General features: G+C 40.6%; 1 protein-coding gene across 2 annotated transcripts in view; it reads right to left on the bottom strand.

Moving 5' to 3' along the window:
* The window catches only part of CDC20B (cell division cycle 20B), a 47,662-nt gene that overhangs the window by 10,845 nt on the left and 22,463 nt on the right, over positions 1-14,354 (bottom strand). The window contains exons 4-8 of one of the 2 annotated variants that reach the window (XM_043547201.1): positions 13,144-13,274; positions 9,282-9,381; positions 3,174-3,293; positions 1,268-1,368; positions 170-264 (exon numbers count right to left, since the gene is read on the bottom strand). In XM_043547201.1, the coding sequence (XP_043403136.1) occupies positions 170-264; positions 1,268-1,368; positions 3,174-3,293; positions 9,282-9,381; positions 13,144-13,274 (547 nt within the window). Of the gene's footprint in view, positions 1-169; positions 265-1,171; positions 1,369-3,173; positions 3,294-9,281; positions 9,382-13,143; positions 13,275-14,354 lie in introns of both variants that reach the window. The other variant, XM_037902797.2, reaches the window with a different exon arrangement.

A 14,354-nucleotide genomic window follows, 5' to 3' on the forward strand; every position in this document is an offset into this window, starting at 1 on the left:
TGTCACTTGAGTCCTCAAAATGGGACCTAGGAGGTGGATAGGCATTGTGCTGGCCTTCTGCATAAGGGTGAATTTCACCTCATGAGACCATGATAGGTAGGCAGATAGGTAAACAGCATAGGAAAAAGCTGTGGGACAAAGCATCCTATGAACATATTGAACTGCTCACCTGCTAAGTATATAATGATTCCAGCTCATGGCTCCGACCACAGACAGGTGGCCAAACATGTTTCTCAACCTCTTTTTGGTTTCAATATCCCATAACTAACAAAACATAAAATACAATTCTAAAATCAAGTAAAAAAAGATTTTTTTTACCGCCACGCCTCTTCCATCATTCAGTTTTAATTTGACATGATGCTGATGGTCAAGAGCTCAATCCTGAAAACCATTATTCACACAAAGACTTCAGTTTTGGGCTCTCTGGCCAACACTTCCACACTTGGGTTCCTAAATCACTACTCCCAAAGTAGTGCAGCTACTCACCACCTCTGAAAATACAGCCATTAATTTAGGTGTCGATATCTAGAAATCCACACTTGAAAATGTTGTCTTATGTGCTCTTTCAATTACTGATTTTCAAGCCCGTAGGGCTGGCTCTCCTGGTTTATCCCCTTCATCTGACAGTCTCAGCCAGGTGTCCCCCAAGATCTCTGGATAACTGGAGTGTACTGTACGAGGAGTTCTATACATATAGGGACAGCAGAATATTGAGGGCAAGATCTGCTCTGTGGACCCGATAGGAGAATTTTGCCCGGGATTCTAATTGCAAATGTCATCAAAGCAGACATCACAGGGCAATCTATTAGAAAGTCATGGTAAAAAAAGTATGCACCCTAGAGAAAATAATTGTGTGGAGAGGTTCCAACTCCTGGCTGCAAAATCTCTAGAGGCCCTTGGGTGACTGAATCATTTACCCAGCTACAAGTTCTTACGTGGCTCTTGGAGCTCCATTACCTTTAGGTAATGGTGGGTAATACCAAGGCATTTAGTGAGGTGCAGCACTGCTTAAGGAAATGCTATAAATCTCTCTCCAACAGAGATTTTCTGAATTTTATATAGTTCACTACTCATAACTTTTTATTAATAAAAAGAATCTATGTGATGTGAATTGTCTTGTGGCCACTTTATCTAAACAGAAAAAAGGATCTAAAAGTAAGGTATCCAGTACTTGCACTTCTCCATCACTGGTGCCAACTGCAAGGCAAGTTCCCTCTTTTATCCAGGCTACAGAAGAAATATATTTTAAACTGGAATTTAAATTAACTCTTTCAGTGCTTCGGTGGGTTTCCCCATTCCAAATGTGGGCAGCAGATCCTAGAGCAATGGCAATGAGATTTTCCTGGTTCCAGTCCAGGATGTTTAGATCTAGAAGAAAATTAGATAAAATTACTAATAAGCCTGTAAGGGGATAGTTTTTAATTATGCAGCTTTGTCAGGTTATTATTCAATTGGGACACTAAAGAGAAAGAACCAAATGAATCAAGTTACTCTAATAGTGCCAGGATCCTTCCCATGTCCACCTTTGTGAATGAGTACAAGATGTTATTTTCCCAGATTCATAGTTAGTACACCAAACATGATTCTACTTAAGCCTTTGCTTGCAGGCTATTATTAAATATATATATTACAGTAGTATCCAAAGGCCCCACTGTGCTGGGCACTGTACAATCACAGAAAGAAAAAATCCCTACCTGAAAGGATTATAATCCTTCCCTTATTTTGTAGGCATCAGGGCTAATCCTGAAGTTTACCCTGCACACACTATAAAAACAAGAATCAGACAAAGAGCTGCATCCTCAGCTCCAGAGTTCGGGTCAGGAGTGGGCAGGCAAAGATGGCTCCAGGCAATATTTCCACGTCTTGTGATACCGTGATGGTCAGGAGCTGCTTTAACTTTCATTGACTTGTACACTGGTAAGTCAGATCTCTACATACCTTGGCCAGACCCTCAAAACATTACCTATACCAGGAAGGACTAATGTAGCATTGGCTACACTCTAGGTCTGATGTTATACTCTACAGCAGGTTATACCAGCCAAGGATTCCCTCCACTTACTGGGGAATTCTCATCTGCCTGTTTAGCACAACTCTAAGGTCATTTTGCATTGCTCCAGCAGCATGGAGTGACCTTACTGTACGGCGGGATCTTGCTTAATATTTTCATAACAAAGCTGTTACCCTTTAGAATTATTAAATCTGTCATTCCTTTACTTTGCCTATAAACCAAATTGCTGCCATCAAAAATGAATATAAACCAACACTAATAAGGAATCATTTGCAGGAACAGAGCTGTGCTGATGCTGTCACTCTCAGAGAGCAGACAGCTTGAGTGAAATAAGTGTAAATAACCAGGGTAGAATCCCAAACTCAATTTATGCATCAGCAAAATTGTGCACATTCACAGATACAAGTGAACTTGTCTAATACACATATGCAAATGTTTTCATGTTAATCCACAAAAAAATGCAGCGACAAGATAGTTTTGCAAGTGGAAGCTCTAACACTTGCATGTTCATGATTGTTAGAATTTTTAAAGTGATTGCCCAGGTATTTGCAGTTGGAGAGTGCAAGCAAATTTACATTCCTGTGTAATTTTGCATGTGCACTACTGAAGATCAGCTAAAGGCCTGGGAGAAAATTTGCCCCAAAATGTATATATCATATAAACAGCTAACTACCTCCGTTAAATCTCAGAATACAACCAGATTTCAAGTTTTGCCCAGTAGAGGGACTGGCCCATAGGTAAATTGCTATGAGCCCAAGAATAACACCTATTCTGCACTTGACTTTATTAAGTGGGGATGATAATACTTATCCCCTTTGTAAATACTTTGAGATTTACAGATGAAAAGCAGTATATAAGAACTAGGTATTATTATAATTACTACAACTACAGAGGTATTACCCATGGAGACTATAATTCCCAGCATGCAGTCTGCTCCATTTTCATACAAGCAGCCTGAAATTACATATTAGGACCTATAGTTTTCACAGGCTGCACTCCTGTAAGAAAAATGAGATTAGCCATAGGCCTCACTGTAGAACTCCATGGACCACATCTGGTGTAAGGGCCACACTTCAGCTACCCATCTTAAGACATAAGATACAAAAGTTCCCACTCTGCTACAAAATTCAACCGCCCAAGTAATGAAAGAGAATAAAAAACTTACAGTAATCATTGCGTAAGCCAGTAATATGAAGCCTGACCTCTGGGACAAATGGTATGAAAGATTCGGTATTAGTGGAAACTCTGTGAGCAGTAAATTCATTATTCACTCCAATCTGGCAGCCTGTGTTTAAAGATTCAAAGTATGTGATTCACTCATTAAAAATGCCACTAGTTTTCCTCAGACAATAGTTGTTTTATTCATGGTTCCTATGAGGCCAGAGACAACCCAGGCATAAATTACAGCACCCTGAGGGTGCTCTAAATTACAGTGGGGGCTGGCCACACACCCAGCCAGGCCCAAAATATTAGATGTAAATATTAAGTGTAGATTAAAGCCTCCACCCTGTTCATCCCCTCATGAAGTGTACCTGAGCCAGAATAAAGCATCCCGTTATATTCCATTTCAATTATATCAAAGGCCAGTGTGAAACAAATTTAGTAGGGCTGTCAAGCAATTAAAAAAATTAACCGTGATTAATCACACGATTAAACAATAATACAATACCATTTATTTAAATATTTTGGATGTTTTCTACATTTTCAAATATATTGATTTTAATTACAAAACAGAATACAAAGTGTGCAGTGCTCAATTTATATTTATTTTTTATTACAAGTATTTGCACTGTAAAAAAACAAAAGAAATAGTATTTTTCAATTCACCTAATACAAGTACTGTAGTGCAATCTCTACCATGAAAGTTGAACTTACAAAGGTAGAATTGGGAACAAAAAAATAACTGCATTCAAAAATAAAAAAACAACAAGTCCACTCAGTCCTACATCTTGTTCAGCCAATAGCTCAGACAAACAAGTTTGTTTACATTTGCAGGAGATAATGCTGCCCACTTCTTATGTACAATGTCACCTGAAAGTGAGAACAGGCATTCACATGGCACTGTTGTAGCCAGCATTGCAAGATATTTATGTACCAGATGCGCTAAAGATTCATAAGTCCATTCATGCTTCAACCACCATTCCAGGGGACATGCGTCCATGCCAATGACGGCTTCTGCTTGATAACAATCCAAAGCAGTGCGGACCAAAGCATGTTCATTTTAATCCTCTGAGTCAGATGCCACCAGCAGAAGTTTGATTTTCTTTTTTGGTGGTTCACTTTCTGTAGTTTCCACATCTGAGTATTGCTCTTTTAAGACTTCTGAAAGCATGCTCCGCACCCCATCCCACTCAGATTTTGGAAGGCACTTCAGATTCTTAAACCTTGGATCAAGTGCTGTAGCTATCTTTAGAAATCTCACATTGATACCTTCTTTGTGTTTTGTCAAATCTGCAGTGAAAGTGTTCTTAAAATGAACAACATGTGCTGGGTCATCATCCGAGACTGCTATAACATGAAATATATGGCCGAATGTGGGTAAAACAGAGCAGGGGGACATACAATTCTCCCCCAAGGAGTTCAGTCAAAAACTGAATTAACGTATTATTTTTTTAAACAAGCGTCATCAGCATAGAAGCATGTCCTCTGGAATGGTGGCCAAAGCATGAAGGGGCATACGAATATCTAACATATCTGGCACATAGATACATTGCAATGCCAGCTACAGAAGTGCCATGCAAATGCCTGTTCTCAATTTCTGGTGACATTGTTAATAAGAAGAGGGCAGCATTATCGCCTGTAAACGTAAACAAACTTGTTTGTCTCAGCCATTGGCTGAATGAGAAGTAGGACTGAGTGGACTTGTAGGCTCTGAAGTTTTACATTGTTTTGTTTTTGAGTGCAGATATGTAACAAAAAAATCTACATTTGTCAATTGCTCTTTCACGACAAAAAGATTGCACTACAGTACTTGTATGAGGTGAATTGAAAACTACTATTTCTTTTATCATTTTTACAGTGCAAATATTTGTAATAAAAAACAATATATACTTCAATTTCAATTACAACACAGAATACAATATATATGAAAATGTAGAAAAATATCCAAAATATTAAATAAATTTCAATTGGTATTCTATTGTTTAACAGTGCAATTAAAATTGCGATTAATCACGATTAATTTTTTAAATTGTGAATAATTTTTTTTAGTTAATCGCATGAGTTAACTGCAATTAATCGACAGCCCTAAAATTTTAGCCTTGCCTTTTTCTCCTGCTTTAGTTCTCTGTTAAAAGGCCTTTAACTTTCAAAGACTTCTTAGATGCTCAGTCACCTCAAAATCCCCAAATGAAGTGGTTAATTCATTCTCTAAATATATGCTGCTATTTGGTTTTAAGTTCCCATCAAAAGAGTCCCCCCAATACAAAACCACAGGAAAAGACTTTTCACATCAGGCCTGCCTTTGATGTCTTTGATCACTCCATTTTAGGTATGTGATGAGGAAGAAGTGAGAAACAGAAAAAAAACAGCAGAAAAACACAAGTATGAGCAAGCAGAACCGTCAGCCTTGTGGTCACTGTCTGCGTTTTGATGCAAAGACCCCACGTCCTGTAGAAAAGAGCTATGTAATTAGCAACAAGATTTTATTTTCTTGTTACACTTCAGAAATTATCTTGCAGCAGCATGATGGGCATTCGCATCTGTGCACCTTCCTTGTGCCATTTTGAAACCCCCCTTTACAAGCAATATTTTTGTCAAATTCTTTAGATAAAGATATTCAGAATGAATAAGGAATGCTCCAGGCATTGATGCTCCAAGGAAATTGATTTACAAGGATAATTAATGTTCAGCTTTCAAATCAGCAAATGTTGAAGTTTGTCAAGAACAAATCTGTATTATCACATGGCTCTGCAATCTATCACAAAGCTATAACCTCAGTGCATATATACATACACACACCCCCAAACACCATCTGTGAAAGTCATATCTGTCATAAATTGCAGAACCATATGATAAATGTATTTAACACTCACCTTGGATTACCTAGATTCATAGATGTGAAGGTCAAAAGGGGCCATTAGGATAATCTAATCTGACCTCCTGTATAGTGCAGGCCACAGAACTCACCCAGTGATTGCTGCATCAAGCCCATAACTTCTGGTTGAGCTAGAGCAGATTTTCTAGAAAGTCATCCAGCCTTGTTTTAAAAGTAATGGAGAATCCACACATCCCTAGGTAAATTGTTTCAGTGGCTAAATACCTTCACTGCTAAAAATTCTTTTCACCCTACCTTTTTGTACTTCTCTCAACTTGGACAGGGAAAACAGGGTAAATGGTTCATTTTTTCTTTTTAGCTGGTTTCACTTTCTAGCTCTCATGCATTAATTCAGTGTTTTGTGTAAATTCTTCAGCGCAGGGGCCATGTCTCTACTTGTTCTGTGCAGAATTTAGCATATTTGGAGGGTTTTGCAACCCAAACATTTCCTTGTTTTTTTCAGTCGCTTCAGGGCAAGATTTAAATCCAAACTGCCAGTTTTCCTTCCATGTTTATAGAGAGATTTCATGAAATCTTTTAATACATTTCATGAAAAATTCCACAAAGCTGATTGTCAGGCTCAAATCACTTGACTCTAAGCCATTCTCACTGTATTTGTGTTTCTGAAAACCCTTTAATATTTCCACTGGAATCTGTAAGTGAAGTGTGATTGTGGGAAATGCAGGGTTTGGAGCCATACTCGAGGATTCATCTTAAAGACTTTTCTTTGTTTTCTTAAACTTACATATGAAGTTAAGACTAAGCCAGTGCTCCTGCAAGGAGCTCTGTGCAGAACGCCAGTGGGGCCCATCTGGGCAGAGCTCATTGCAGGGTTAGGTTGTAAATTTCCACAGTTTAGATGCAGCGTACGTGAGTTTCGAGAATTAAGACCCCTAGACTTTTAACAGATAATTTCCTAATCAATGTGTCTGTGATGAGCGCTTGAGGCTCCTTCGGACGAATCTGCTTTTTCATAAACAACTCTGTTCATGATGCCCTGCTCTATCTCATATTCCTCTCCCCAGGATTTATCCTAGCATTCCAACATCACGGAGCAGGTTCAAACATATGCCATTAAAATAAAAAATCAAACTGCCAGACAAACATTTTCTCCTCTCTCAAATATGGGATTTGCTCCCAGAAAGTGACACTTGTCTTAGACTGAAGGTGAGCAAGAATCATCCCTGGGCCAGTGACAACTTGTTCAATGCATAAACATGTTGGGACTTTGAAGTCTGATATCCTGTAGTCCTGCAAAAGTCACTGGATAAGGGAAATTCCCTCGTGCCTAGGGGGACACACAGCACTCACTGCTAACCCTAGACGGGCCCAAAATAACTGACGATAAAGGTGTGACATATGGGTACAGAAAAGTTATTTTAGGTTATTTTTAGGGACCTGTCTGACTCTCTCTCAGCCCACTACAGTTGAACTAGCAACAATTAAGACATCTGGTTTTACAGAGGGAGGAATATAATAAGACAGTCACAATAAAAATTGAAAAGCTCTTTAAAGCATTCCTAAAACAGTTCTTCTGTAGCATATACAGACTATGGTATGGCACAGTCGATTATAAAGGATGGGATGATCAGCATAACGCACTTGTGGTTTCTCTTCTCATGATTAATGTACCCACCCGAAGTGCATGCTGATAAAACCACAGCATTCTAATATATTCCATGTGTGAGTTTTTTACGTCATTGAGCTGCCTGAACCTCATTGCACCCCTTTGTGTTATTTTACAGATGTATTAACAGATTAACATTGACTTGCAGTGAGACTTAGGCTCCTAAATCATTTTTAAAATGGGATTTAAGCCATCTCAATCACTTAGGCCCAGTAGGAGTTATGTGCCTAATCTAGGGGGATTAGCATCTGGGTTTTAGGCTTTGCAAAACTGAGCAGAGCAATTCCTAAATACCTTTAAAAATCTGAGCCAAAGTGCCCATGCCACTTCTGGAAATGGGATTTAGACACCTTTGAAAATTATACCCTAAGTGACTTACTCAAGATGACATGGCAAGTGTGTAACAGGAATAAAACCTGGCATTCCTGACACTTAGTCCCCTGTTCCACCCACTAAGTAACACTGTTATTAACCACCCAGGGCCTGATTTGTTCTCACACCATTGACTTCATTGGAGTTACTCCTTATTTACACCGGAGTAACTGAGACCAGAACCAGATTCTCAGGGGCAGATTCTCAGAGGCACACATGGTTGCTAAGTGCCTACCTCACGTTGACTTTCCATGGGAACTGGGCACCTAGCTACCATTTATGCTTTTAAAAATCTCTCCCCAGTCACCATTGGGCTTAATGCCTAAAGATTTTGGCTACAGACAAACAACATAAGAAAACTCAGGGTAGCACCTGAGAAGGATGAGCCTCTGACTCTCTAACCTCCCTCTACAATTTGATCCAGCAAGCTAAATATTCACATGCGGCTGCCTAAATTGTGGATTCAAAACTATACACACATCTGTTAGGAGCTCACATGCTTACATTTTTGCAGGCACATCAGGTTATTACAGACATAAGTAGCCATTTCTGTGGGCAATTACTAAAGTTCCATAATGACATGTAAAACTGTAGAGGACCAAGGCTCCTTGTTCTTTTCCTGCAGTCACAACATATGTGATCAGGTTTGAAAATTTCTCTCAGACAGTCAGAATACCAAGGAGGATTACCAAAATCTGGGGCCAAGCAACTGCCCACTGCTGTCTACCTAAATGGTACCCTCCATCCCACATATTTAAGCTTCCATATTGAGGGTCCCTGAAAAAAAAATCAGATATTTGAGCCTCTCACTAATTAAAATTAGTGAAGCAGAAACCACAGAGAGGAGGAAATCTTTCTATCCAGCTAGTCTAAAAGAACTCTTGAGAGATATTTCTGTTGCTTTGACTCATAATTAAGGCCAGTAGCTATGGAGCATTCAGCTGATCGGCATGGCTATTAGTATCTGTGCAGTCTGGTACTAAGGGCCAAATCTAAAGCCCATTGAAGTCAATGGAAAGACTCCAGTTGATTACAAGGGTTTGGATCAGGACCTAACTGCTGAGAATTTGAGATGCATAGAAATAACTAGACCATCAAAACAAATTAACATTTTTCATAAACAGTAGATAAACAAGACTCATATGATAATCAAAGAATCCTCTTGGTGCCCAAGTAACATCTTATATTGTCCTTATTGCCAAGATATACTACTAGCATTCACTGTCCCAGTAGCATACCTTTCCAAATACACTCAGTGTTTCCACAGATCTTTATACTGTCATTTTCTGGGATGCCAAATCCACCCTCTTGGAGCATTAACAGCTGAGTAAGACATTTCTACAAATATATTCAAATGAAAACATTATTGAGGAAGAATTTTGAAGTATTATGCATGACATCATTATGTGCGCATCCATAGCCCCTTCCATCTAAGGCAGAGGTTCTCAATCTTTTTCTTTCTGAGCAGCCCCACCCCCCCACCCCCCCGCAACATGCTATAAAAACTCCACAGCCCACCTGTGCCACAGTAACTGATTTTCTGCATATAAAAGCCAGTGCCGGCATTAGGGGGTAGCAAGCAGGGCAATTGCCTGGGGCCCAATGCTACAGGGGTCCCCCATGAAGCTACATTGCTCAGGCTTCAGCTTCAGCCCCGGATGGCGGGTCTCAGGAATCTGGGTTTCAGCCCCACATGGTGGGGTTTGGCTTTCTGCCCTGGACCCAAGCGAGTCTAATGCTGGCCCTACTTGGAGGCCTCCCTGAAACCTGCTTGAGGCCCTGGACCCGTGGCTGAGAACCACTGATCTAAGGGACTCAACACACTTTACAAACACTCACGAATTAACCCTTACAATATCCCTGTATTATCATCCCCATTTTACACATGAGGGAACTGAGGTTCAAAGAGGTTGAGTGATTTGGCTGCTGTCAGGCACTGAGTCTGTACCAAAGCGATGCGTAGAATATCAGTCTCTAATCTCCAAACCATGTGCCTTAATCTCAACACCATCCTCCCTCCGTAGAATATCTACTTTCCACCCAAAAGTTCAGATGCTTATCCAAACCTTGTCAAAAACTATCTGAATCTCCTGGTGCTGAAAATCAGGGAGGTTAATATCATGGAAATAGGGTCTTTAATGAGATTTCTGATGCTCCCTGCGTTGGGTCTCAGATATAACCAGAAAATGCTAAGCATGTGATAATGGAAAGTAAGTGTGGGGGGAAGCAAACTGTTACTGGAACTTTTTCAGTCTTCAGAAAAGACCTGTTTAAGATTATGGTCAAGATTTGGGCAAAGGCTCAGGCCAGTTCTTATTTGATCCTAACCTCTTCACCTACCCCTGACACCACATTTCTTCTTAATATGTGATGGTAACAAGAGGCCAAAATGTTTATTCATATTGCATTGAATAGTATTATGACAGTTTCTCTGTGGGTTTGTTATGAGGTCAAAGAAATGTCAGTTTGGTCTGTAATATTTTTTTCAGACGGGTGGAAATATAGTTGATGCGTTCACCCACCGCTGAAGATTAACAGCATGTTAGTTAAAAAATGTTTATGAAATCCAATCTCTCCAAATGGGCAAAATGCTGCTCTTCTTCTAAATCCTACTTTAATAATTACAAGAAATGTCTCACAGACACATCACTGGAAAAGTAATATTTCTTCTTTGCATGTCCCAGAGGCTGTTCTGAACCATGCCCTCTTTGAGAGGCATTTTATTAATGATTTATACAGACAATTTGGCAAAAAGATAATCAGATTACTTGGATTTGAATGTCTCGGAAACTAGTGCAGACATTTATATGGAAAACATACTATATACATGGGGAAATAATCTTCTGGACCACAAAAGGACCACACATTCACTGGAATGTCCAAGAGACTTTTATTCTTGATTTGCACCACCCCCTTCCTCTATCAGGCAGAATGAGCACTATTTATCGTCTTAAATGGTCATTCATTACTAGGGCTCCGTGTCTGTCACAGAAGTCATGGAAGTCACAGATTTCATGACTTCCTGCGACCTCTGTGACTTCTGCAGCATCCAGTGTGACTGACCCCAGGGCCAGCTGCTCAGGTGGCCTCCAGGGCAGCCACGCCAGCCACTGCTGGAGCAGGTCTAGGGGACAGACACTCCACCCACTGACTATATCTTAGCCTTATTCATTACTATACCTGTAGAAAATTATTAGAGCATCATCCCATATATTTCTAGTCAGCGCTGACCACTGTTTTCTGTTCTTCTTTCAGTATTATAGAAAAGACACCCACACTAACTCTCCTTTGCCGTGACACTTACTAAAAACTTGACAATAGTTTGGCTGCTCGTGTGCTGAGACCAGAGCCTATCATTTATGTTTAAATAATGTTAATGATGTGACACAAACCAATAGAAGCAAAGACATTCAGAGTTAACAACTATGCTCCATCCTTAAAGTGTGGGTATGGTCACAAAAAAGATTATGTGAAAATGGCACATCAGTATTCTTTATTACTATTCATATGTATTATTTATTAAGATGGACACAACCCTGGAGCACTTTCTGGTAGCCTGGTGCCAAACCATGGGTATGTATCTGCCTCAGTTTTCCTTAACGGACTTTAGTGAGTTCAACAAGGCTTTTACTTAGTGAACAGTGCCCCTTCAGGGCTCTAATTCATTTAACCAAAGGTCAAACAGACACACAAGCAAGTCTTCACTGCAAACATCCTAGCCAGTGGGCCAAGTTCGTCTTAATCTACCTGTGCCCACCTGGGTCCATCAATCTCCTCGGTCAAATCTCCTCACCAGTTTGGTCCTCTTGACCCAGGACCCACTCTGGAGTCAGGCGTCTTGCCATGACCTGGGGGAAGGGTTCCTTCTCTGGGCTCAGGGTCAACCTAACGATCAAGCTACTGCAACTCTTTTCCAGAGCAGAGTATAGTTCCTCTGCAGTCTGGACCTCCTGCTGCTGTCCTTGCTCCAGGACAAGATCTTCCTAGGGCTTGATGTTTGTAGTGCTTCCCTTTTTGAATGTCTTCCTCCTAGGAGCACCTTCCGTAGGTCTCAGTTTACCATCCCCAGGTTTCCCCAGGATTGTTCCTTTTTTTTTTTTTTTTTTTTTTGAGGTAAATGTCCTGGGAAATCTGTAAGGGTGCTCAGTACACACTGTGAGCTGTCCAGTTTTATGGTCTGTTTTTTGTTCCTTAGAGGCGGCAACCCTAATTAGGTCTCCTTTCCTGGTGAACTCTCTAACCAGCTCCCCTGAGAAGTCCCTTTTCTCAGGAGCTTCTTGTATTCCAGGACCTCCTAACTGGTTAAGGAACACCTGGGTCTAATTAGGGTCATGAGGGCTCAATTAACTGCCACTCTAGGCAATTAATTACTCACTGGTGGATCTGCATTGACTCATTCTCCTTAGCAGATCCTGTCACAGGTAGGCTGGGTTCCTGACCCCTTCAGAGGGCCAGTTACCCTGTGACAATATTGACCATGTGAACGGTGCTGTACAAGCCAAAGGGAGAGGCAGTTGCTCCAGCCCCTAGCTATATAACCTTGAATCTTTAGCTCATGCTTTTAGCTCTGGAGATCCCCGGTTCAAACCCCAGTGTATCAGTAAAGATGGCAGCCATCACACTGTCACTGACCCAAACAGCTTACAGACTGAGCAAATGAACAACATAAGATTGTACTAAGAGTCCAAGCAGATAGAACTAAGATAGAAGAGAGGGAGAAAGTGTAGTTTGTGTTTCATGATGTAGTGATAATTTTTACTGACATGGATCAGCACCATATTCTTCGTGGGAGAAGTGAGTTTTCAATAAAAGTTTAAATGAAGATATTACCCCACTATCCTTGTCTCTCTATAGTCTGGAGAAGCAGAGACACATGAATGTAAGTTAACCACAAGTGACAGAGCAATTTTTAATTACACTTATCTAGATGGCTGCTCTGGAGCCTGCTGTTCTTGTCACTGTTTGACATGTTAAAAAGGTAGAAAATAAGCAGGAGATTCTGGGAAGAGGACAAGGTAACAAAATATGCTAACAATGCAAATATCAGAAAAGGGTTTCATATAAATCCTGTCAACACATATGCAATGTTACATTACTTACCTGCTTCTTTGCAATTTCAGCTCTCCTTTTATTTCTTCCTTGTAAGTAAGTTGTCTCATGACACTTAGCTGTGGCATTAGTAATGACATAAGGTTCGTTGGTAGAATTTTTGATAGGCACCTGAAAAGATACTGCAAAAAAGGTTTTAATGGATACATTTCCTTTAAAAAATACGAGTACGTTTGCCCAATGCTTGTATTGTTCCTTTCCATTATAGAGCAGATTCTTTGGTAACACTAATCCTGAGGGTTGGCTTGATGCTTTGTTAGTAGAACAATGCACTATCACCAACAGAATCTAAATTTTATGTTGATAGCTTGATTCCAGGCTTCATGGCTGGTAGGAGCAGGGCTCTGCACTCAGCCCCAGAGGAAATGTCTCCTAGGAATGTTGGCAAGAATTCCATGGCTACACACAACTTCACGACTGCCATCAGAAATGGAACGCAGGGATTTCTGCATCATACAGACAAGCTCCTACCATTAAAGCTAAAGGAGGGAGAATTCCTTTTGTTTAAGGGCTTATACCTTCTTTGTGAGCCAGAGACTAGAGTTAGGATCACACTCTTGAGCAACTGTCACATTCCATTCAATAGAAGAAAGTGGCACACATTGCAAGTGTCCCTAACAGTCTTTGGCTGGTAGGAACAGGGTGACAACCCACTCTCTATTTTTAGGAGCAACCTTTATTAGGTGTCTAATGATTTGGATCCTGAATCAGGTAAATATGGATCTCACTTTGTCCCATAACTCAGCCAACTGTGTGCATGCAATGAGTGAATGACTTCCCCATCTGTCCTCGATATTGCTACATATGGAAATCAAATCTCAGGCACCCCAGAAGAAGCAAGGAAACCATGTACCCTTTTCATGGTTGTTCTTTCAATGAGCCAGCACTGAGCTCAGCTGACCCACACAGCCTCAGGTTCTCAGTTAAAGCTACCATAGGTCTGGCCAGTTTACTGCCTGCTCCCTCATAACTCCTCTCTGCCAACACACACAAGGACAGACACAAGCCTGGGTCTCCTCCCAAGTCCCTCTACACACCACACAACCTCTGGGCAGCCAGAGCTGGTCCAAGCCAGGCCAGGAAATGATCTGACAGATGTCTGAATCTGCAACTTGCAGTGAGGGAGTATCACCTCCCTCACCAAGAAACCAGCTTACAGACTGAGCATCAGCATTCCAGGCAATCTCAGCTGGTGTAAAACC

The sequence above is a fragment of the Chelonia mydas genome, chromosome 5 (genome assembly GCF_015237465.2).
Source record: "Chelonia mydas isolate rCheMyd1 chromosome 5, rCheMyd1.pri.v2, whole genome shotgun sequence".
Lineage (NCBI taxonomy): Eukaryota > Metazoa > Chordata > Testudines > Cheloniidae > Chelonia > Chelonia mydas.